The 26688-nt window shown below is 45.6% G+C and overlaps 1 protein-coding gene across 1 annotated transcript in view; it reads right to left on the bottom strand.

Moving 5' to 3' along the window:
- The window catches only part of LOC148477656 (N-acylethanolamine-hydrolyzing acid amidase-like), a 74470-nt gene that overhangs the window by 24506 nt on the left and 23276 nt on the right, over window positions 1-26688 (bottom strand). Inside the window, exon 5 of the mRNA XM_088456390.1 lies at window positions 6071-6147. Coding sequence (XP_088312516.1) covers window positions 6071-6147 — 77 coding nt within the window. The remainder of the gene's footprint in view (window positions 1-6070; window positions 6148-26688) is intronic.

Below are 26688 nucleotides of genomic sequence, written 5' to 3'. Positions count from 1 at the left end.
GGCCCCTTATACAGTGCCCTCAGTAGTGGCCCCTTATACAGTGCCTTCAGTAGTGCCCCTTATACAGTGCCCCCAGTAGTGGTCGCACTATGCTGTGCCCCCAGTAGTGGTCCCCCTTATGCAGTACCATCATTAGTGTCCCTTATACAGTGCCCTCAGTAGTGCCACTTATACAGTGCCCTCAGTAGTTCCACTTATACAGTGCCCTCAGTAGTGCCCCATATACAGTGCCTCCAGTGGTAGTCCCCCTATGCAGTGCCCCCAGTAGTGGTCCCCCCCTATGCAGTGCCCCGTACACATAAAACAGACATATAGACAGACATTAAACATTATACTTACCTGAATCCCAGCTCCTGTGCCTGCTGCCGTCCACTCCTCCATCCTCCTGCTCTGCATTATGGGAGAGATGTCATGACGTCTCTCCCTTCACCCACTGCAGGAGCCGGAAGGCGGTGCTCATGAGTGAGCTCCTGCCCGGCTCTGGCAGTGGGGCAGCAGCCAATGAGAGTATGACTCTCATCGGCTGCTAAAACAAACACACAGCCGGCGACGCTGGCGGCGGTGTGTTTGTTATTGTGTAGTGTGGACCACACTTATGTGTGGTCCGCACTACACTTAATGAAACCAGCGAACCCATCCAGTTACCGGCGCTCTAGGCAGCTGCCTAAAGCTGCCTAATGGTAGTGCCGGCCCTGTTTACGTGCAGTGTAATTGACAGTCAGGGAGCATTTGTGGGAGGTAACGGGGAGTGGTGTCAAAGAATGCAGGCTTGTCCCGACCATTTTTGGTGTGTGTCATAGGCTGCACCTGCAATCCTGTACGCAGTGAAAGTGGCTTTGGAGTGTCAGTTACCTTGGCCATTCTGAGTAGACATAGGATTATTATCATGATATTTATTCTTTAGGGCATCTCCCTATACGAAATGAATTGTAATAAATGTTAATAGGGGGAATAGATTGAGATAAATTAAGTTCCTGTGCAGATAATGTTTGGGTTTAGCCATAGGACTACTCAGATCTGCGATAATCAAATCATCTGCAACCGATGCTGCATCTTTGTAGGTGGGAGTCTCAAGACAATCCTCAGCGTCTGAGACATTTGCATATTTTCCCACAGCAGCTGCGTACAGGATAGTGGCTACGATGGCATTAGCATACATCTCTGAATCAGGCCACGTGTATGGTTACCACTGTTGACTAAATTGTTAGCTGTGTTACATTTCTGTGCATCTTTGTTATTCCAGACCACAGTAGCTGTAAGGGTAGGAATTTTACGCGTATCTAGCATTTTATTAATCTGCCATTGTTGATTTTTTTTTTTACAATGAAGCAGCAATTTTATTCCATTGATCAATATACACGTCATAGGGGCAGTGGGTCCTACTCTTATAGCCTGGTACTACCGTGAATAAATTAATCCATTGTTCAGAATTGGGAAAATGTCATTCTATCAGTGTCAAAGCTATATTGTTGCTGAATTTCCACGGAGTGAAGGTGAACACTATTAGGTAATTTAAAAAAAATGTAGAAATTAGTGAAAACACTTCCGGTGGACGGGCCTTGAATGTGGACACATTTTACAGATGCCCATCCAACTTTTGCTTCTTTCCTGACTTAGGGGCAGTCACCTTAAGTTTGAGCGGCTGACCTGAACCTCAGATTCAGTGACGATAGCGCCAGGCAAGAGAAAACCAGTGTACTGGCTCTCCGCTGTCACTTATACCCGGAGTCCAGCTTATGATGTTGAGCATGTAAGCCCGTTACTGTGTTGGAGCTGTGGACTGTTAGGTGTTTACTGTGCCCATCCCCTATTTTTGACAGAGGACCTCAAATTGTTCCTCTTCTTTGCCTTACCATCAACAAGTGTACCGGGCTTTGCAGAGCTCCATGCATCTTCTCCCGGTGGAGGACATGTGATGGAATGGTTGGGCCTGCGATTGATTGATGGTCCTTGGGGACCTGAGCACTACTAACCTAACTCATCTCTAGATGTGGTTATCCCCTGGTGCCTTTGCAGGAGCCATACATTGAGCTGCACCTGAACCTCGAGGAAGCCTGACATCCACTAACCGCTCCTCCTACTTGGCATCCCTGAGAGCTGCTGGAGCCTGCTGCCTCATTTACATGTCTTCCTCCCAGCTGTGTCTGTGGCTTCACTCTCTTCCCCTGCTGCTGTCACAAGCCGCTGCATCTTGTTGGACAATGGTGCTCCTGGCGGTTCTCTTAGGCCTGTTGCTGGGAGACGCCACGCTGTCAACTCATGAAGTCCTCCCATTCCACTGTACGTCTTCTTTGCCGGGACTTGATTGGTTCTTCCTTCTTTTTCTTTCCTGCTGGTGCATTGCTCGGATGCCGGTGATAGCGTCTTACACGTGTTTCCGGTTTCATAGAGTTGGTATCTCTCCTTGTGATCCTTCAGTGTCTCCAGTTCTGAGTCTGTTGGTTTCATAGAGTTGGTATCTCTCCTTGTGATCCTTCAGCGTCTCCAGTCCTGAGTCTGTTGTTGTCTTGTGCCGAATTACATCCAGACGGCACAGTCCGCACTGCAGCGTCTGAGGTTCCAGCATAACATCGCGGCTATCTCCGCTGTAGAGTTCCTCCAGCTTCCAAATGCTGAATAATAACCCGGTGGCACAGTCTGCACTGCCAGTCTTACACCGCCACTACCTCTGCTGTATTGTGAACCTGTCATCTCAAGTTGCTGCATCACTTCCCGACGGCATCTACCGCAGTGCAGCGTCTGAGCGGACTCAGCCTTAACATCATGACTATCTCCGCTGCTCTGCATCTCCAGTCACCACAGTTGCCGCACCCCTTCCCGGCGGCATTAACCGCATTGCAGCATCTGAGTGGACTAAGTGAAACATCCAGGTTACCTACTCTGCTCTGTGTCTCTGAACATCTCCAGCCATTTGGGCTGCAACTTGGTGACTAGGCCACATCCTTGCCAAGCGTCTCTAGCCCTCAAGGCTGCTCCATGGCCATAAGGTCACCACCCTTGCCAAGTGTCTCCAGCCCTCAAGGCTGCTACGTGACCTCCTGGTCACCATCCTTGCCAAGAATCTCCAGCCCTCAAGGCTATTACATGACCACCAGCTCACCACCCTTGCCAAGTCTCTTCAGCGCTAAAGGCTGTGACATGACCACCAGGTCTCCACCTTGTCAAACTTCTCCAGCCTTGGGCTACAACTGCACTATCCTTCGGTTAATCCCATCACTCAAATAATCCTCAGAGCTACTGTATTGCCTCATTCTGAAGTGAATTTCCCTGGGATTCATAACAGCTGCTCATCTAGTCCCCACTAATGTCCTGGTTGATTTTTGACACACATCTAGACTTAGTTTCCTGCTTGACACTCTTAACATTTACTGGGACATCTTACCTGTCTCCAGACACTGACTGTGACCTCCGGACATTCCCTTTTTATCCCTATTTATCATGGCAGATCAACAGACCTCTATCTCATTAGCTGCTCCTTCAGCCTTGGCTGCAGCTCAAGAGATGCTCCTGGTCATTAAGCCCATTACAGACCAGCAATTAAGGAAATTTCAGTCCACCTTAACATCAGTGGTGGCCGAACTAGAAAATACTAAATGGATTAATACTGTGGAGCACTGTGGTGATACTTTTAGGTCCCTTGATAAAATTGACGACCTTGAAAATAGAATCAGTAGTAACTTGAGATTTATTGGGATCCCGATTTCGCCTACTTTGAAATTGAATACGGGGAATAGCGGACACGCTCGCGATACTTTTCCACCTGGAAAACAGGCGAAGGAGGTGAAAAGTCCAGCAAGTGAAAAGTCACAGATCTGCCAGTTGGGTAAGGCCCATCACTTTACTAGTAATGGTTGGCAAATTGGCTGATCGTTACCATACACTAGCAATCTACAGCCCCAATTGGTCAGTGAAATCCAACATGTTGCACAACATGATTTACCGATTTTGATCACTTTTTGGTTAGAATGGGCACTTAGTGAACCCCATACATTGCAGATATTTTTACACAATCATTAAAACAGGGAATTGCCCCAATTTATTGCTGATGTATGGGCGCCATAAGTCTGTTGTCCAATTGTACTGGTTTTAGTGGGACAGTCTCAATTTTGATCAGCAGTGCTGCACAGGCAGGCATTTGTGAATACTACTTGTGAAGGGAGAGCTGTGTTCAGCTAACAATAGTGCACGGGGCATTTCATGGGGTAAATTTACTAAAGGTCGATTTTGCATTTTGAGGTGTGATTGTCATTAGATTTGTATTCGATTTTGCTTTTGGGTATTTACTAAAGGCCAAAACGAATTTCAAATCGAATTTGTGACAAATCGACCTCAAATCGAACATCGGAAAAACATTGGTACACACAAAACCCTTATTTACTATCATTCGATTTGAAATCGACCTCAAAATCGGACTTCAAATCGAACTTCAAATCACCAAATGAACAGACCTGCTTCATGCTTTCGATTTCAGCATGAGCAGGTCATTCTCACACAGATACATGCAAACATCAGTGAGATGCCTGCATGTATCTGACTGTAAAAAGTAAATAAAGAGTTAAAAGTAATACAAAAAAAATCATGTGAAGTCTCCCCCCAAAACAGAACCAGCCCCGGACTGTTCAAACCCAGTTCTGGTTGACTAAGTACAGGGAAAAAATTGCGTAGGGTCTCCCGTACTCAGTACAACCAGCACTGGTCTATGGAAAGCAGGGCTGGTTCTGGAATTACAGGGAAAAATTTGCATGGGGTCTCTCTATCACCGGGCCCCTCAGCCGCAGCATCAGCCCTGACCGCTAGTCAGCCCAGGCCAGGGATCCCTGGGGAGTTGGAGACCCCTCCAATAAAGAGGTCTCCCTCTCCAGGGCATCCCTAGCTTATTCTGATAGGATGGTGATGGTTAGGATGAATATTGATTTTAGTGGGTTTGAACAGTCCGGGGCTGGTTCTGTTTGGGGGGGGACCTCACGTCATTTTTTTTTTACTTTTAACTCTTTATTTACTTTTTACAGTCAGATACATACAGGCATCTCACCTGTCATTCATTTATTTCTTATATAGGGATTGTGCGCTGAATATACTGTTTTTGTCTGATATCACTAGGAGGCTAGACATAACCCCTCATTCAGCAGCACAACCCGCCTCACAGTTGGAGCCCCAGTGCGTAGTGTTTATTCTGTTGTGTACTCATTGTCAAGGAGACTCCCTGAACTAGCAGCAATCTCCCTGTCTCCCTGAAGAGTCTACCAATCTCCCTCATTTCAGCTTACCCCCATTATGACACTGTTATATAAAAGAAAAAACAGATATATACATTCAAATGGGATCATTAATATAATATCCCTGCATTGGTTATAAGGCACAATGATCCCTATGATTACATGTATTTTCTGAGAAGTATCAGTGTGTTTTCATCAACAAGTAGTTATTACTAACTGCTTTGGGGCTCATTTACATGTGGACGTAAATCAATTTTATGACACGCCTCTCAGATGTAGCAGTACACGCCCACTTTACCGCCGCTCTCATAGGTGCTGCTTTCACAATCTCCGTGAAATGCTTTTTCAAAAGTAGGCAAGTATGTGCTGAAAGTGAAAGCATGAAGCAGTTCTATGCTGTCGGGGATCTGCAGTTCGGTTTCTTTGAAGTGTGATTTGCCGTTCGATTTGTACATGAACATGTCAAATTGAACAACAAATCACTTTCACAAATCGACCTAAACTGAATTCGATTTGCAAATCGAACACCAAATCGATAATAGTAAATCTGGCAAAATCACTGGTTTTTCTACATTCGGTTTGAGAAGAGCTAAATCACTCTTCAAATCGACCAGCAAATCGACCTTTGATAAATTTAACCCCATGTGTATCTGCAGGTAATTGGAGGGGGTTGTAGGACACTGGCACTGTCTAAAATGATAGTCTTATTACTTACATGTTTGTCATGTCTAATCTGGTGACGTGGCATTAAAATCAAACTTGAAAACACTGCTCTTCCCCTTAATGCATTTCACAATATACTGTACCAACTTCTCATTTCTAACTGGATTTGTAATGTATAACAAAAAGCTTACATTCCGTATAAGCCAGCTGAAGGGAGGTCTGTTCATTAACAGAGAGAGTGCATTCTTCCACAAAACATTATTCTCCTCTGTGCAGAAAAATAACAAAACATTTTTATTAATATTAGGGATGTAAAATAATTTGTACAATCTTACTTAGATTAGTGATATGTTTATAAATAATAAAACATGCACGGGTGGCATTTTTTCCATATTAGCAGAGATCTGTATAAGGACAGGGTCACCTATTACAGGCCTAGAGACTGATTCTGAGTCTGACCCATTTTCAGCATCTTTAGATGTTGAAATACCGCTCATGCATCAGTCATTAGTCTCACCATCAAAACTTGTACCAGCTCCATGCTAGGAGCAGAATCTCTGTCAGACTATGCCCTCCAATGTACCGAAATGTGCCTTTTAAACCACATCCACTTCTGCAACGCATCCATGACAGTCACGTAACACGCCAACAACTGTTGATGACTGTTGTGTATGTGTGTGTGTGTATATATATATATATTAGGGGTGAGCGGGTTCGGATTTCTGAAATCCGAACCCCCCCGAGCTCCCCCGATCCGAGTCCGATCCGAGTCAGGCTCGACTTTTCCCGCCTGACTCGGATCTGAAATCGAGGCAAAACGTCATCATCCCGCCTTCCGAGTCTCGCGGGTTGTGGATCCTATATAAGGTACCCGCGTCGGCGCCATTTTCTCACTCGGCTGTGGACAGTGAAGAGGGAGGGTGGGAGTTAGGGCTGGCTGGGCTGTGTAGTGTAGTGTAGTGTAGTGCTGCTGTTGTCCACTACTTCAAAGTCCATAGGGGCTGGCTGTGTTGTGCTGTGCTGCTGTTGTTAATAGGGGCTGTGTCCACTACTTCAAAGTCCAGAGGGGCTGGCTGGACTGTGTTGTGCAGTCAGTTCTCCATAGGGGCTGTATCCACTCCAAAGTCCTGTGCAGTGTCCCAGTCCTAAAGGGGTGCTGTAGTGTTGTCCAGGGGGTGCTCTGTCCATCAGGGGTGCTCCCCCCAAGTGCTAAAAAAGTAATATATTTTCTGTGTTTGTGAATTGTGTGCGCAGTAGCCGCACGTGCATCAACAAAGTAGTGCCAAGCGTGCGTCTGTGTCATAAGTAAAGGGCCGGCTGGCTTGACCGTTAAAGGGTGCTGTAACCCCCAAAGTACACTCCAGTCCAAACCAAAAAAAAATATATTTTCTGTGTTTGTGAATTGTGTGCGCAGTAGCCGCACGTGCATCAACAAAGTAGTGCCAAGCGTGCGCCTGTGTCATAAGTAAAGGGCCGGCTGGCTTGACCGTTAAAGGGTGCTGTAACCCCCAAAGTACACTCCAGTCCAAACCAAAAAAAAAAAATATTTTCTGTGTTTGTGAATTGTGTGCGCAGTAGCCGCACGTGCATCAACAAAGTAGTGCCAAGCGTGCGCCTGTGTCATAAGTAAAGGGCCGGCTGGCTTGACCGTTAAGGGTGCTGTAACCCCCGAAAGTACACTCCAGTCCAAACCAAAAAAAAAAATATTTTCTGTGTTTGTGAATTGTGTGCGCAGTAGCCGCACGTGCATCAACAAAGTAGTGCCAAGCGTGCGCCTGTGTCATAAGTAAAGGGCCGGCTGGCTTGACCGTTATAGGGTGCTGTAACCCCCAAAGTACACTCCAGTCCAAACCAAAAAAAAATTATTTTCTGTGTTTGTGACTTGTGTGCACTGTGGCTGCACGTGCATCAACAAAAGAGCAGCGCCAAGCGTGCGCCTGTGTCCCATAAGTAAAGAGCCGGCTGGCTCATTTCTTAAAGGGTGGTGTAACCCACAAAGTGCACTACTCTCCAGCAAAAATAAAAAAATATTTTCTGTGTTTGTGTGCGCTTTAGCCACATGTATATATCAATATAACATAAATGGAGGACCAAACTTTCTCCGATAAAAATAAAATAGGGAAAGATCAAGAACCACTTCCTCCTAGTGCTGTTGCTGCTGCTGGGAGTTGTTCATCATCCCAGAGAGGAAGTAGGAACATCACTACTTTTACTAAACAATTGACCCTCCAACAGTCCCTAGCGATGAGGATGAAGTACGACAACAGTCATCCTGAAGCAAAACGTATAACTGAGGCCTTGACTGCTATGTTGGTGTTAGATGTGCGTCCGGTATCCGCCATTAGTGCAGTGGGATTTAGACAATTGATGGAGGTAGTGTGTCCCCGGTTCCAAATCCCGTCTAGATTCCACCTGCATCCTCAAAGCAGCAGCGACAAGCGTGCGTCTGTCTGTTAAAGGGTGGTGACACCCTCAAAGTGTGCTACACAAACAATAAAAATATTCTTCTTCTTTTTTCTGTCTTTGTGAAATGTGTGGGCTGTAGCCGCACCTGCATCCTTAAAGCAGCAGCGACAAGCGTGCGTCTGTCTGTTAAAGGGTGGTGTAACCCTCAAAGTGCGCTACACAAACAATAAAAATATTGTTCTTTTTTTTTCTGTCTTTGTGAAATGTGTGGGCTGTAGCCGCACCTGCATCCTCAAAGCAGCAGCGACAAGCGTGCGTCTGTCTGTTAAAGGGTGGTGACACCCTCAAAGTGTGCTACACAAACAATAAAAATATTCTTCTTTTTTTTTCTGTCTTTGTGAATTGTGTGGGCTGTAGCCGCACTTGCATCCTCAAAGCAGCAGCGACAAGCGTGCGTCTATCTATTAAAGGGAGGTGACACCCTCAAAGTGTGCTACACAAACAATAAAAATATTCTTCTTTTTTCTGTCTTTGTGAATTGTGTGGGCTGTAGCCGCACTTGCATCCTCAAAGCAGCAGCGACAAGCGTGCGTCTGTCTGTTAAAGGGTGGTGACACCCTCAAAGTGTGCTACACAAACAATAAAAATATTCTTCTCCTTTTTTCTGTCTTTGTGAATTGTGTGGGCTGTAGCCGCACTTGCATCCTCAAAGCAGCAGCGACAAGCGTGCGTCTGTCTGTTAAAGGGTGGTGTAACCCTCAAAGTGCTCCAAATATAAAAAACTATTTTTTAATGTGTTTGTGACTTGTGTGCAATGTAGCCGCACTTGCATCCTCAAAGCAGCAGTGACAAGCATGCGTCTGTCTGTTAAAGGGTGGTGACACCCTCAAAGTGTGCTACACAAACAATAAAAATATTCTTCTTCTTTTTTCTGTCTTTGTGAATTGTGTGGGCTGTAGCCGCACTTGCATCCTCAAAGCAGTAGCGACAAGCGTGCGTCTGTCTGTTAAAGGGTGGTGTAACCCTCAAAGTGCGCTCCACAAACAATAAAAATATTCTTCTTTTTTTTTCTGTCTTTGTGAATTGTGTGGGCTGTAGCCGCACTTGCATCCTCAAAGCAGCAGCGACAAGCGTGCGTCTGTCTGTTAAAGGATTACATCGGTGACAGCATCCAAGTAGGCATGTCAGACAGTCCGTACCTGTACTGGCAGGAAAAAGAAGCAATTTGGAGGTCCCTGTACAAACTGGCTCTATTTTACCTGAGTTGCCCCCCCTCCAGTGTGTACTCCGAAAGAGTGTTTAGTGCAGCCGGGAACCTTGTCAGCGAAAGGCGTAGGAGGTTGCTTCCATAAAATGTGGAGAAGATGATGTTCATAAAATGAATTATCAACTCTTCCAGGGAGACCAGCCTCCAGAATGTACAGAGGGACCTGTGGTTGTGGATTCCAGCGGGGACGAATTAATACTCTGTGAGGATGAGGATGTACACAACACTGAAGAGGGTGAGGAATCGGTGGATGAGAAGGGTGAGGACGACATCTTGCCTCCGTAGAGCCAGTTTGTGCAGGGACAGATTAATTGCCAGCTTGTTTTGTGGGGGCCCAAATGAACCAATCATTTCAGCCACAGTCGTGTGGCAGACCCTGGCGCTGAAATGTTTGGTTTGTTAAAGTGTGCATGTCCTGTTTATACAACATAAGGGTGGGTGGGAGGGCCCAAGGACAATTCCATCTTGCACCTCTTTTTTTTCTTTGCATTATGTATAGTTTGGGGCCTAATTTTTCAAACTGCCATCCTGTCTGCCACTGCAGTGTCACTCCTAGATGGACCACGTGTTTGTGCCGCCCACTCGTATCTCTTAGCATAGTCATCCAGCTACCTCGGTGCAACCTTTTGGACATAAAAATACTATTGTGAGGTGTGAGATGTTCAGAATAGACTGGAAATGAGTGGAAATTAAGGTTATTGAGGTTAATAATAGCATAGGAGCAGAAAAACCCACAAATTCTGTGATTTTAGCTGTTTTTATGCTTTTTTTAAAAAAAATACAGATCCAAAACACAAAACCCAGAACCCAAAACACGGAAGGGTGGTTTTGGCAAAACCAATCCAGATCCAAAACACGAAGAAAGATCCAGATCCAAAACCAAAACACGAAAAGTGACCGGTGCACACCCCTAATATATATATATATATATATCACCAAACAAGTAAATGCCTGGGTGCCCTCAGTGCTCCAAGAGATTACAGTGTAGTTGTTATACTGTGGCACTATTATATACAGTATTGGTGAGAATCTTGAAGTGGGGTAGGGGAACTTGAACCGAACAACCGGTAGCTTTTGGGATTAATTCCAGGGGTCCCGGTGGGTACAGGTCAGTTTCCTATATGTGGTTTCTCTGCAGCGGGGAACCTCTGGAGAAATTGATCCTCCCTGGGCAGATGGTGACTTCAGTTGGTATTCACTATTCACTTAGGAGATCACATGGTCCTGAATATGCCTCTTTGCGTAGGAACAGATAACCAATGTCATCATCATATAGCAGAGGTTCAACCATACAAAACATAGTAACAGAAGAGGTTATTAAAGCTCAGTTTTGGTGTAAGTTTTTGAGCCGATTAAATGGTATGCAGTCGGGAAACCGGTGGACCTAATCCCGACAGCCGGCTTCCCGACTGTCATATTCCCAGCTAGGGTCTAAAGACAGGCGTCGATATGCCGATCCCTGTCATTAGAGATAGGGACGCCGGGCACCGAGCACGGACGGCCGCGGGTGCGGGGGGGGGGGTGAATTGCGCGTAGGTTTAGGGTTCCCGGTGGGGACTTAGGGTTAGTCCCAATGTCACAGTATAAATATAAAGGTTGCAAACAAGGGAGTCTATTGAATATAGTCACCATACGTAGTTCTGGGCCAGAATCGGTTCCTCGGCAGGTGTATGGTGTAGAATGATACCGCTGATAACGCGGTGTGTAGAACCAGAGGGTCTCCTGAACAAATGCACGCTCCCTTGTCTCCCTTACCCCGGTGGTGGCAATAATGCAAACGGACTCCCCAAATCCTCACTCTGCCAAGGGCTCTCAATGAGTAGGTGGCAGCAAAGATGTATGGCTGGGTCGTGCCGCTCCGGTGGCTCCCGACCAGGTTATGAAGGGAATGGGCAGATGTCCGAGTGTGGAGGGCTCATCGTGGCAGACGGGCTGCGGGTGGGGGAGGCAAATGCAAGGATGTGGGCTCCATGTGTGCAACCAGGGGCAAGTGCAAATAGTGCAGACACAGGCACTAGAAGATGTGGTGGCAAAGACCGCTAGCAGCCGGTGTGTGAAAGTTCCAAATCCAAACACATGTGTGTTGGTAAAAAGTAGTCCACTCTAGTCCTTGACGCGTTTCTCCCCTCTTACAGTGTTTTTTTTTAAAAGGCAAGTAAGATGACAATCCTCAAGGAAAAAGGCCTTTTCAACCTGTGTCTAATTAATCAATTAGTTGTAATTCAATCCATCAGTGTGGCTACCATTCTTATATCACCATAAGTATACACATTTAACAAGCCTTAAAAATCCTGATAGGAATATCATACAGATACAAAAGGAGGTACTGATGTGCCCAGCTATAACGTGGCATCACAGCGCTATCTCTCATGCCATGCATGGCGCGCCACACACCACGCCATGAGTCACGCCACAAAGAAAGTTTAGTAGTGAAAAAAGTCATTACGTGTAATACAACATTTTGCCCACCAGATGTCACTTTTCCTAAACTACATAGCGCATGCGTCTGATTTCATTACGTGTAATACAACATTTTGCCCACCAGGTGTCACTTTTCCTAAACTACATAGCGCATGTGTGTGATTTCATTACGTGTAATACAACATTTTGCCCACCAGGTGTCACTTTTCCTAAACTACATGTGTGTGATTTCCAATGTACCGTACGGTATGTTCTGTATCACCGCCCGATGATTGTTTGACAGAAGCTGTGATTCGGTACACTATACAGTATTACAGCGTTTTCCACATGGAATCAGGAATGTACGGTATAATAAAGCGGTAGAAGAATGTCTAATCCAGTTTGAAATCATTAAGCTCTGTATTATCCACTGACTGTGCGGTTGAAATCATACTGTGTTTGCGCAAATGTAAATACTGTCGGCACTGTCCCAGACTTAGACATTAGACTTTACAAACTACAGAACTCTAGTAATGGGTGAAGCGTGTGGCCTAGCGGTCTAATGTCTAGTCTCACTGCTTCTCCCCTCTTCTTGTTCCGTGGGTTCGAGACCTTGAAAATACAGTATGTTTTTTTAATTTATTTTTAAAATCTTCACTTATAATATTCAGTATTCAATACAGTACATGTGGAGCGCATGTCTGCCCAGTGCTTCGGGAGTCAAACAGCGAAAATAGGATTTTTATTATTGTACATACAGTACTATACCTTAGAATGCAAACTTGCGTAAATGCCGGCGCTGACATGAACGTGGACATTATAGTGATTTATTATGACCATCAAGTGGCAATGGGCCCTGTTAAAGAGACTGGTTTCTGTATATCAAACTGACTGCGCGTTTAAACCGCAAAATTGCGTCAATGTCTGCGCGTGCCCAGTGGTCGGGTTTTAATCACAATGGAATGTGTGCCGCATGTCCAGTGGAGCCAAGCCATACATTAAGTAGCTCTATTTTATGGCGCATGCCCAGTTGTCTGTATTGCTAACAGTACTGTTGAATTTTCACACTAGTGCCATTCTGCACTGTCCGAGACTTACCGCACAGTATACACAATAGTAAATTCATGACTTCATAAGGTGCTACAGTAGTGGACTAACAGCAGTTTGTAGGGCAGATGCAGAGCGCAAACTTGCGTCAATGAAAATGCTGTCCTAGACTTGGAAACTTTAGTAATTTAATATGTTTAGTAACTGATAGTTGACTGTGTATAAGAGAGGGGTCTCTATAGTACAAACTGACTCCGCGTTTAAAGTGCAAAATTGCGTCAATGTCAGCACAGTTTGCATTGTGGTAACTTATAGCCAGTTCTGATGGGTTACGGTACAAATAGGATCTCTGGCGCGTGCCCAGTGGCGGGGTTGCAATGCATTGCCAGTGGTGCTGCACCATAGCCATACCCTTGTAGCGCTATGGCTATGTACTGTACGCCATGGCGAATATCATACTGTACAGTAGCGGGTCATGATTCACACACAGTGAAAGTGTGTTATTAGTACACTGACTGTGTAATAATAATATTAAAAATAAAAAGTGTAACCTTGACTGTCTAATAATAATGAAAAAAAAGTTTAAGCTTCCTGGTTTCGAACCCTGAACCGGGTTGTACAGACGTCTGCAATGTAGAAGTTCGATTTCTTACCTCTACGCTACAGACGCCTGAGTACTTCATCGTATGGTACTGTAGATGTCACATAAAGTACTGTAGAGGACTAGGAGAGACTTGTGAGCAAGGGCTTAGGTGATCCGTCTTGCTTAAACTTCTCTCCTTATGTTCGAGACCTTGATAATTTAATTTATTTTTTTTAATGTTCACTATAGTACTGTAGTTCAGTCTTGTTATCCAACCCTTACAAAAATCAATATATTGTACTGTAGATGTGCCCAGCTACAGTACTGTAGTTTGTTGCTCCATATGGTACGCCATACAGTGTACCGCATTTCTAGTTGCGCGCTACACTGTGGCGTATTGAGTCTCATAGCACTGCGCATGCCCAGTTGTCTGTATTATACGTAACTTACAACTGTAGTTGTAAGTACAATACGGTAGACATTGTAGTGATTCCCTGACTCTAGGGACTACAGTACAGTAGATGCAGTAGTCTAGGGGGCTAATGCCTAGCCCTACTGCATCTACCATTTTCTTGTCCCACTGGTTCGAGAACTTTAAAGTACATACTGTATACGGTAATTTTATTTTGTTTTAAATCTTCACTAATACATTATCCAGAAATTCCGCCAGAGATGGAAATGCAACAGCATACAATACTGTACCGACTGCAGTAATACAGCCAACTGCGCATGCTCAGTGATAGCATAGCGCTACATGGCGTATGGCTTGGCGCCACAGATCCCATTGTACCCCCCTCCATTTCTAATCCATCGCAGATGGCTGACAGCCACCATAGTGCCAACCGTGTAATACAGAGAGCTCTCTCTCATACAGATCCCACTACTACCGTACTTAGTGTGCAAGGTTGGAGCAGCATCACCAATGTCATAAGTTTGCGATGCAACGCTATTTTGCGCTTCAAACGCACAGTCAGCTTTGAACACAGAGCGCTCTCTCACAGACGGAAACCACTCTCAGACACAGTCCAAGGGACGTAGCCATAGTGCACAAGGCTGAGACCGCATATGCTTTGTCGCATGTTTGCGATTTGCATTTTGGGCGCACAGTTTGTGAAGCAGAGCCCTATCTCACATTCTAGACAGTAGATTCACTAGCAGCTTCTGCAGTTACAGTATGAAATCACTATTCATTGAAATACAGAGCCCTCTCTTGGCACTACAGATCCCATTGTAAACCCTCCACTGGGCATGCGCATGAAATCCCATTGCAACCCCTCGAAGCAGTCAGCCACCACAGCGCAGACATTGACGAAAGTTTTGCAGTATTGAAACACACAATCTGTTTGTAATGTCTTACTTTTAAGCAGCCTTTTAAATAACAACACTACAGTATTACAGTACAGTACAACACTACTAAAGTAGTTTCACTATAGTGTCCAGAGCAGACAGTGACAATAAAAAAAAATATACGGTACAGTATATTCTTTTCCAGGGATCGAACCCGGGACCATAATTCTACCAAAGTGATCACCTAACCACTAGCCCACATGACAGCTACAGTGAACCACAGAGAGTGGCCTCATCCTTGTGCACTCCTCCCGCTGCTGTTTTTTAATAAAAAATAAATAAAATTGTCATACTGTAATGCATCCCATATCAGTGAAAGCTGTGCGTGCATCTCATTAATCTACAGTATCGGTTATACCGTGACAACAACTCGGGCAACTTGTCTACTATTCAGTTACTGCACCGTACCGTATGTACAATACAGTATGTGCAGTGATTTGCATCCTGTTATAAGATGTTACGTACGGTACAGTACTATATACTGTATATGTATATTATGTGACATTAAAAATACAGTATGGGTTGTGCGTACATGCAAATGCTGTGAATGTGATATCCATCAAATTTAGTGTACAGTGGCATTCAGTACAAGGCATTCAGTACAGTGGAGCACTCGCCACCCAGCGGTTAAGCACTATATTACATGCAATTACAAAAGTGGAGCACTCGCCACCCAGCGGTTAAGCACTGTATTACATGCCGTAGCATATCCTTCGTTGAAGAATACCACGGTATTCCACAAGTCCATGGCACGACTCAGAGGTCTGCACGCCACGCCACAAGTCCATGGCGCGACTCACGCCACGCCATGAGCAACAAAATAGCTGGGCAGATCTGTAGATAGATGAGAATAACCCTAAAAAACTAGATGAATAACTAAATAATATTATTAATGAGCTGAATTGATAATAAATTAAATAAATAAAACAAAATATATATGTAAAAAGAGGACATATACATGTTTATATATATACACACATATATAACTCTCTCTTAAATCTTAAATCAAGGTGCTACACAGACAGAAATCTATATCTGGATCCAGGTGTTATAATAAATAATTCTAATAATAATAATAATAATAATAATAATAAACTAACATAATGATTAATAAATCAAATAAAATCAAATAAAAATGTATATATATATATATATATATATATATATATATATATAAATAAAGAAAAACATATGCATATATACACACATATGCGCAGCTAATGTAGCGGCAGGCGTTTGAAGAAAAAAAGACACCTTCTGCCTGCACCGCAGATCTGAGTGCTGCAATCCTCAGATTGTTTTGAGTACATCAGCCATCTGAGTAATTCTGCAGTTACTCAGATTGCCCCTCGCAGCTCTGTAGACGATGCAAGGAAAACATGCCCCTGTTTTCCAGAACGGAGCTGGGTCCTGCCCAGTCCCCTCCCCCAAATGCCTGTAGTCTTTCAATCAGGCTGCGGCTTTGGTGAACTGCGAGATATGTCGCAGTAGAAGACCGGTGCATATGCAGTACAGGTCCTGAGCGTACACCAATCTTCTAACATCCAACCATCGGGTTTGCGTACTACTCAGGCCCATGGACAGATTGGCAGACCAATATTAAAGACAAACAGCATAATGATAATACATGAAACATGTCCTGTTCTCTGAACTACATATTTCTCTCAACTGCTAGCGGACCAGATACCAAGCCTGATGTCCTACTTTTTTTGACAGGACTACAAAATAACAAGGCTCATGAAGACTTGAAGATCTCAATCACCAGTGTTATCCTAGAGAAGCCCTAAAAGTGCTAAAGTTCCCCTTAACTTCAGAATTTGCAGCAGGGGAGAGGCTCCAAGGGGTCTGGTTGGCCCATTTGGCCATGCAAATAAATCATGAGTTTATATAATCAGTTTACTTGTTATAGTCTTTTTCAGGTTATGTGAGCTTTGGGACTGAACCTTGCTTCCTGCACCATTTGTAAGATTGCTACGGGACTTAGGTGGTCATTCAGACCCGGTCGTTAGCGCCGATGCGCTCGGACCGGGTCGATGGCCCCCCACAGAGCATGCGCACGATGGCGCCGGCGCCGTCGTGCACATGCGTGAGACCCGCTACGACCGATAGCGCCGGTCATAGCGTGTCTCGATCCAAAGGGGGCGAGCTGTCGATGTTGATTGACAGCTCGCCCCGTTTGGAAGGCGGGCCGGAGGATGGCAGCCCAAACGGAGGCGTTCCTATGGGAACGCCTGCCGTTTGGGGGCGGCCCACTGACATCACTAGTGATGTCAGTGGAGAGCTTCCGGCTCAGACAGAGCCAGAAGCTCTCCGGGGCTTACGACAAGGGAGACCCTACCCTAGGGTCTCGTCGTAACCCCGATGGTCGCGATGGTCTCTGACCATCACGACCATCACCGGAGCGGTCGTTAGAGCTGTGGGTGTTAACCCACAGCCTAACGACCGCAAAAGAGGCGGGCGGTCAGGATGCAAGTGGCCGCCCAGTTTCTGAGCGACCGCTTGCATCCTCTGACCGCCTCTGAATGAGGCCCTTAGTTCCACAGAGTATGGAGCCAACAGCTTAGGGGTGCTATCAATCAACTGAGTGTCTCAACTGTATTAATAACTCCTTTAAAGAATTTCTTAGGAAATATAGTGGTGCTCTGAGGCCTGGCAACACAATTTTCCTTAAAATTTTCTTCTTTGCTGCAGTCTCTTCGTACCTGGTCCCGTTAAACGAAAATGCATCTAATCTGTGTGTGACTTATGCTGGCCATACACGGTGCGATGCACCGTGTAGTGCGACTGCCGATCCGTCAGCAGACGGATCGTACTGTCACTGCCGGCATTCGTGCGGTCCCCGCAGACCGCAGGATATGCCAGCTCCCCCCTCCACCATTTGAATGGGATCGTAGGTCAGATCCCAGGTCAGATGGTTTTGCAGGAAGACCTGGGGATGCGATGTACGACCCCGCGGGAGCGCGCAGCACGATATCAGGTACGATATCGTGCCCATACACGGCACGATATAGCACCTATATCGTGCCGATCCGTCGGATCGGCGATCGGCACGTATATCGTGCCGTGTATGGCCACCCTTAGTCTCTCAATGAGCATGCAAAGTGCTACAATGTAGCGGCCAAAGCTTTCTCCACGCCAAGTTCTGTTTACAGACTCAGTCGCACACAGATAGACAAATTTCAAATTAATAAGCACAGTCTCCTGGTGCGTCCTAGTCACATCGCATAAAAAGACGCCCCAACGCTAGCAGAGTTGCATGGGACCTGAGGGCTCACTCACACCAAGCATATCGTGCTGCATGGCGAATTAAGGCTAGGTGAGCAAGGACACATCTGTACTTATAAATACTTACATACTTAATACAGAGCTGGTGAGACAGAATGCCTTCTATTTGTGATGCCTGGCACACATACACACACACACATACACTGAAGTGCCAAAAGTCATGGGATGCCTAGTATCGTCTAGCCCAGCAAAGTGCAGCAAATCAACACGGCATTGATTGCACAAACGGACGGAAGACTACTGGAGAGGTGTTGACCCATGCCATCTGGCTAGCTTCCCAGAGGTCCCTGATATTTGTAGGTGCAGGATCTTGGATCTCTCCACCACATCCCATAAATGCTCGATTGGGTTCTTGGTGCCGATGACACGGTGCATTATTCTGTTGGAATATTCCATCCTTGGACATGAAGTCCATGAAGGACTGCAAATGGTCAACAAGCAATGCAACTAGCAGTTACCAGTCAATGAAGTGTTCAGGCGGAGCAGTGGACCCAACCCATGCCACATGAACACATCCCACACCATTATGGAACCACCCCCAGACTGTATGGTGCCTTGTTGACAACAGGTCCATGGCCTCATGGGGTCTGTGCCACACCCGAACCCTTCCATCAGCCCAAAATAACTGGAATCGTGACTCATCGGATCACGCCACATGTTGCCAGTCCTCCAGGGTCCAATTAGTGACATCACAAGCCCAGGTATGTCTGATGTCGTAGTGTGAGCAGGGGCACTCTGATGGGTCTTCTGCCAAATTCCATGGAAGCTAAAGAACGCTGCACTGCCCGGCTAGATATTTAACACCAGATGGACTTCGTGCTTACCTTGTAATGCCTTTTTGTATATCTTATGCTCCTGCTGCTTTCCATAGTTTGATAATTCCATTTTTCATTATGTACTTTATCAGTTCCTCCTTGTGTACTTGTTCTTCTCTTGGGACTTTGAGACTCATAAAAATAATGTCAAAAAGTTTTAAGTCATTACAGAAGAAGCCACACGTTTTATGTAAATTGGAAAAATGTCTCTGAGCAAGTTTACCTTTTTTGGTTGTGTCATTTCTTATTCTAGTCTTCAAATGGATGTGGACAAAATCAAAGCCATCAGAGATTTAACTCATTCATTAAGGGCTACTCTTCTTTAGTTGCTTCTCGAACTTTCCATCAGTCAAAGCAGACATTTGCATCTGCTCCCATCTCAGGACAACCAGTCACAAATGCTCATTTATCCTTTAAGTGAATGCATCTTCCATTATAGTAGACACATTAACTCACAGAATCTGAAGGCATTACCCTTTTCCCTATCTGCCCATTTTCATAAATGACCCCTAGAATCAGGGCAGTTTCTAGGGTCTGAGGCTCCCAGTGCGAGCAATCAAAATGCGCCCCCCCTCGAAGCAGTAATATTGTGGAGTGGCCGTGACCTCATCGTGAGGGGGTGTGGTATCACAGTAAGGGAGCGTGATCTCGAAAGACCACAGAATGACAGCCACGGTGACTACTGAGTACAGGGTTGGCTAACCTGTCGGAGGCAAAGCGCTGAAAAATATATGTAGCTAAATAAAAGACAGACAGCATGCTCAAAAAATGGGGTGTGGCCTAGCTGTCACAAGCCCACGCCGCATTTTTGTGTACATGCCTTTGGTGTGACATTTGCAGAATTATGACCTTGCATCACACTCGTTTTTAGTAACGTTGAGAGCGAACCCAGCACATTGAAAATACAAGCCAGATCCACATAAAATACACTGAAATAAGCCAGATCCACATAAAATACACTGCAACAAACCACTTCCACATAAAATATATTGGAAAAGCCAGAGGCACATAAACTACATTTTAAAACCACATCCACCTCAAATACAGTACTGTGTATATGTATATATATATATATATATATATATATATATATATATATTTGTACACACATACATATATGATATACACACATACTGTCCCAATATTTATGCACCTGACTGTACATTATTAAATCCAGAACCACATAAAACACATTGAAAAAACAAGATTCACATAATACACACTTCATTCCAGCCCCCTCCCTTGCCATTCCATCCCGACAGGTCTTAGGCTTCCCCCCCACTGGCTCTCAGGCAAAAGTGCCCATTATGCAGTGCCCCCTGTAGTTGTCCCCGTATGCAGTGTCCCCTGTATTTGTGCCCCTTATGCAGTGCCCCCTGTATTTATGCCCCTTATGCAGTGCCCACAGTGGTAGTGCAACCTTATGCAGTGCACCTAGTAGTAGTGCCCCCGGAGTGGTGCCCCCATTAGTAGTGCCCCCTGTAGTCATGCCCCCAATAGTAATGGTCCCTGTTGTAGTGCCCCAGTAGTAGTGTCCCCAGTTGTATTGCCCGAAATAGTAATGCCCCCTGTAGTAGTGTCCCCTGTATAAATTTCCCAGTATTAATGCCCCTGTATTAGTGCCCCCAATAGTAATGCTCCCTTTGTAGTAGTTCCCCAAGTAGTTATGCCCCCAGTAGTGGTGCCTCCTAAGCAATGCTCCCAGTAAAAGTGCCCCCAGAGTAATGTCCCCAGTAGTAGTGCCTGGCTGCCCCCAGTAGTGGTGTCTCCCCCAGCAGAAGTGCCCCCAGAGTAATGTGCCCAGTAGTAGTGCCCGGGTGCTCCCAGTAGTAGTGTCTCCCCCAGTAGAAGTGCCCCCCTTGTAATGTCCCTAGTAGTAGTGCCCGGGTGCCCCCAGTAGTGGTGTCTCCCCCAGTAGAAGTTCCCCCCTTGTAATGTCTCTAGTAGCTGTGCCCAGGTGCCCCCAGTAGTGGTGGCTCCCCCAGCAGAAGTGCCCCCAGAGTAATGTCCCCAGTAGTAGTGCCCGGGTGCCCCAGTGGTAGTGCCTCCCCCAGCAGACGTGCACCTCCCCCCAAGTATTGTCCAGGCTGCCTGCACAAAAAAAAAACCAGTAATACTTACCTTCAGCCCCACTCCAGCGTCCGCTCCGCTCGGCTGCTCCTCTGCACTATGGGAAAGACGTCATGACATCCTCCCATAGTGCACACTGGGGGAGCCGAAAGCCGGAGCCTCCGTCTCCGGCTGCCCTGCTCTGCCGGGCGCCCGCTGGTAACTGAATCTCAGTGGGCACCCGGCAGTTAACAGGCTGTTTATGCAGCAGGGGTCGGAGGCAGCGTGCCCCGTGCGATTGCACGAGTCGCCTGCCCCTAGAAACGGCTCTGCCTAGAATGTCTGTCTGATTTTAATCATACTTACCTACCCTCCCGAAATGGTCGGGAGCCTCCTGTTTAAGTGACTCATTCGACTCCACGTAAGAGTGGGCAAGTCTCCCGGCCAGCGCAACCTGCCCGCATACCCCTGCCGGCATCCGCTCACCCCGTTTAAGTGGCTGGTTCCAGGGAGCTGATGACGCGATTTGCGCTGAGTCGCGTCATCGTGGCCCCGCTCCCGGCTACACAATGCCGGTAATCTTCGCATTGTGTAGCGGGGACGGGGCTGTGTTGAAATTGCGTCACGCCCCCTCCCCCCTACCGAAGTGCCGAGCTGGCTGCCTCCTCCCGGAACAGACAGCAAGATTATCGTCAAGCCTGATATTAATAAATTATCTTTTCATATTAGTATGATCACAAAGTTCAGAAAGTTTCTGAGAGATACAGTACATACTGACATTGAATTTAGGTGCTGATACTATGTATTGCAACAAATCAGGAACTAACTGTCTAATGCAAGTAAAACAAAATGTATTATAGTTTTATAATATTGTTTAATGCATGCAAATCACACCTAAATGTACTGTTAATAAATATCACTCTATGTTGCTATTGGTAGTATTGTTGGAACACATATCATAGGCAAACGCAGGGGGGTGTTTCCGTCTGCCTGGAAACCCCCCTCCCCAGCCCACACCATCACCACAATAGAAATTGTAATGAAATAGAATGTTACTAGTGCTGCATGTTCTTCACAGTATCACAAATTAAATAATTAGCACCACCTGTGGATCTTTTAACATGTATCAGTCAGTAATAAATAACCTGTGCACCGACTAGGAGATCTGGAAAACATTCACTGTTAGGGATGTGCTGCTATAGAGCCCAATATGTACATATACTGTATGTCCAGGGCAGTGCTAGGTTCTTCTGCTGCTCCCCCAGACTCCCGGACTTGGGCCCTGATTCAGAGCCGTTCGTTAGAGGCAGTACGCTCGTTGCGTTCCGATGTTGACTAACCGCGCATGCGTCGGTGTTACACTGCGCATGTGCGTACGGCTGATTGCGAGTTTTTTTTGTCTCGTTCGTCAAATAGCGTACAGGAAGTGACATGTCAAATGTGATTGACAGAACAGGCCGTTTTTGGGCGTTGACGGGGGTGAAGATGGAAAAACGCAGACGTGGCGAGGCGTTTTTGGGGCGTACATACATTAACAAATGCGAACGTCAAATGTGTTCGTACAAACTCATACGTCACTGGATGATCCTCTTTCCCTTCAAAATGCTCGCACAGCTTAGGGGCTGGATAACTCGACCACAGTGGCGATGGCCTTCTCCTCCGTCCCGGCACTCCACGATGTTGCATCGATTAATCACGGCTTGTCAGAAACTCAATTAGTGTTGGATTGAAAACCGGCTTGGTATGTGTTTGGAAAGCAGTTTTTTTGGATAGCACAAAACCGAACGCAGGTGGAAATCAGAGCTGCTAATGTCAGGATTACACAATCAATTAGCGTACATTTGTGGGGGTGTATTTTGGCCGCAATGTGTTCGTTTTTGGACTATTGTAACAATAATGTCATCATGTTTAGGTTTGGTCCCTCATTTTGTGTTTGCAAGGTGTTTTTTACTCCTTAGATAATGTTTTAAACGTTCCTTAACGAGCACTTTTTTTACAATGTGTAATTTGTGTTTTTGAACGTTGTTGGCTTGTGGTCCCGGATTAAAAGTAACCCATTTTGTAAAGAATGTCAGAATACAAAGTCGTACATTTCTGCAAAATTTAATTGTATCCACCCATAAAAAAAAAACATATTGAACTACAACATTTTGGGCAGTGTTCCACAATATTTATTAATTGTGCAAACAATAATTTTTGAATAAACGTAAATGTAAAAATTAAAAACAATTCACAAGAAAGGAGAGGGAAGTTTTGGCCAGAAAGGAATATGAGGCAAGCACAGAAGGAGTGTGGGAAAAGTAGCCAATGGTGTCACCGTTTTTTCGCCCGTTTGGCTGGGGGAGGGAGGGCGCCAGACCGGGTCCGGGATGTCATCGGGCTGGCCTGTCCAGAGGCAGATGTTGTGGCCTCTGGACTAGGCACAGGGCTAGGCACATTTGGAGGATTGGCTGATGTTGTGCCAGAGGTGGAGGATCCTGATGTTCCGGCAGGAAGGGAGGTCGGCTCCACCATGTGCTGGTGAACGAGCTGCTCCAGGGCAGTGGCGATGCGGATGTTGGCCCTGGTATTTTCCGCCAGGGCCTGACCAATGGTCACGTTGGCCGCAGCATTTTGCTCCAGGGCCTCAGCCACCCGTACCAGACTGGCATCCATCCTCTGCAGAATCTCCGTATGGAAATCCGATTTTAAATTGAGTTCTGTGAGGAGGGACACTGCCTGCGAGGGGGATTGCCCTGGACTGGCTTCTGCAGGGTCCTCAGCCAGATGTACTGGTTCCTCCCCTGCAGAGCCAGCAGAAATTCTGCGGCCAAGGCTCCCCTCTGGAGCAGACTCATCCGCCTGTGTCTCTGTTGGAAAAATGAGAAAAGACTCACATTAGAATCTACATATTGGCACAATAACATTTCACAGTTGGTGACATCACAACATTTACCTGGGACAACATGAGGAGCCGCAAAGTCTGGCATGTCCGTATCCATGTTGGACACGCCAAACACCTCCACAGGCTGCACACACCCCTGTGCCAGCTCTTCTAAATCTGTAAACTCCAATGACACAGGGGTGGGACCTCCACCTGTCCCCCTTGCATGCCTAGCCCTGTGTGCCATTTTTTGTTTCAGCCGATATTTGAAGTCTTGCCATCTGTGGGTTAAATTGGAACCATTAATTGTTATTTGATTGGGTTGTTGGTTTTAGGGTGGTCAAGTGTTTACTTACCGCCGTTTGACATCCCGGGCTAGACGGACATAATCCCCCACCCTATTGACCTCCACGGCTACCTCTTCCCACATTCTCCACTTCTGGCTTGCACTCATATTCCTGTCTGCCTGTGGCAGGATGTCCACACACTTCTGAATCAAAACCTCCATCTCCTTTCTTGTGAATTGTGGCTGCCTTTTCTTTTTGGCAGCTTTGCCCGGATTACTGGGCCCAGCAGCCTCTTCCATGTCATCCTCCTCACCTATTTGGGGTAATTTGAAGAAATCTCAAATTCCCAACTTGCACAATAATATGTTTAGAATTAATCATTGAGTCAAAATGCATGAAATACTTACCGCGGGACTGTTGTCCATTGTTTTCCTGGTCTGTATCCATGTGTGTTGTTCCAACTAGAAATACACCAGAATTGTGTTTTTGTCTTGTGACGTATTTATACATGCGTCCTTATTTTGCGGCCGCATCATTGATTGTGCGTTCCTCTGATCCTTCCTTAATTTGGGCGGGAAACTAAACACTATTTATGGGTTGTGGCGTTTCGACTCGAGGTGGCGTTTATTGAATGTTGGAGGTTACGTTGGTTGGAGTTGATTGTTGGCTGGTTTTGGAGATTGCGTTTATTGTTTTTTTTTTGTGTGTTAGCGGTTTTTCTTGGTTTTCAGTTCCTTTTTTTTCACTTTTGGTTTTTTGGATCGTTTCCAGTTTTGGTAAGTTTGGGGAAGTATAACTTCGGGGCAATTTGTCTCTCATTGTGGTGTTGATTTTTCTAATATTTTTTTTCCGTCATTTCATCTCTCTTAGGTTTTTTTTTGGCTCTGCCCCAAAGACATTTTGGTCCGGTTTCTTAGATATTAGCTCTTGGTAAGTTCATGTGTTAAATTGTTTAGGGAATGTTCTTGTTTGTCTGTACGCAACTTTGGTTGCCCTTCCACATGTGACGTTGTTTTTTGGCAAATCGAACTCTGTGTTTTTTGTTAATGTTTTTGGCCGCCGTTATTGTGCCCTGTATTTGCGATTAAATTAGCGCATTTTTACTACTTGCTATTGTGCCCTGTATTTGCGAACTAATTAGCGCATTTTTACTACTTGCTATTGTGCCCTGTATTTGCGAACTAATTAGCGCATTTTTACTACTTGCTATTGTGCCCTGTATTTGCGAACTAATTTGCGCATTTTTACTACTTGCTATTGTGCCCTGTATTTGCGAACTAATTAGCGCATTGTGAAATGTGTATTCATCCCTTAATAATGTTTTTTTGTCGCCTGGAGCATTGGTTGATTACATTTGGCCTCTATTTGGCGTAGTGTGCGTAACGTCATTTTGCTCTTGGGCCAAATGTGTGTGTGTCCCCATTTATGTTTTGTGTTGCTTAAATGTGTGATAATGACATGGCCAGTATAAAATTATGTATATTTTTGATGTTATTATTTGCAGTTACAACATATCATGACAATACCCCGGCATGTAAGCATCACTGGATGGTATTTGAAAGCAAAGTTACATGTATTTTTCTTGGGTGTTGTAAAAAGGCTGACCTTCCAATGTTGTAATTTCAGGTTGATTTGGGTCGGATTGTTCTGGCCCTGCTCCCGGAAGCCGACCAACCTCAATCTCATCCCAGGCGTAGGCATCGTAGGCGTGCAAGGCCCCAGATATTTCGAACACGTGTCACCCTTTTTGGAATGCCAGATGATGAGATTTTAAGACGATACCGTCTTCCTCCAAAAATCATCATAGACACTCTCTCATTAATAGAGAGTGATCTTGAGCGGCAAATTGACAGTCCTACAGCAATTCCACCACTTACGCAATTAATGGCGGTGTTACATTTCTGTGCCTCAGGATCGTTCCAAACAATGGTGGGAATAGTGGCGGGCATCTCACAATCCTCCTTTTCCCGGATCCTGAGGGCAGTGATGGAGGCACTTTTCAAGCACCTCCATTATTTGATTCAAATGCCTTTGGATATGGGTGCCCTTAGTGTGGCCAAGGCCAATTTTTACCAAATAGCTGGCTTCCCACACATCATAGGGGTTGTGGATGGTACTCACATACCACTTCAGCCTCCAGCACGGCTGGAGGCAATATTTAGAAACCGTAAACACTATCACTCCCTCAATGTAATGGTGGTATGTGATGCCTCCCTCCAGATCCTGTCCCTGAATGCAAAATTACCAGGAAGTGCACATGACTCCTTCGTCATCCGGCAATCAGGGATATGGCACAAATTAACCAACCTACAAGCTGGTGATGCGTGGCTTCTGGGTAAGTGGAGACCTTTAGTACATAACAATGTTAAGCTTCATACAGAGTGAGCCTGATGTTGTCTTTTCGTTTTCACAGGAGACAGTGGCTACCCTTGCACGTCCTGGCTGCTCACTCCTTATTTG

This window comes from Taudactylus pleione, unplaced genomic scaffold (assembly GCF_031769625.1).
Source record: "Taudactylus pleione unplaced genomic scaffold, aTauple2 ptg000703l, whole genome shotgun sequence".
Taxonomy (NCBI): Eukaryota; Metazoa; Chordata; class Amphibia; order Anura; family Myobatrachidae; genus Taudactylus; species Taudactylus pleione.
Note: the sequence above shows the minus strand (reverse complement) of the source record. Positions and strands in the feature narration are given on the sequence as shown.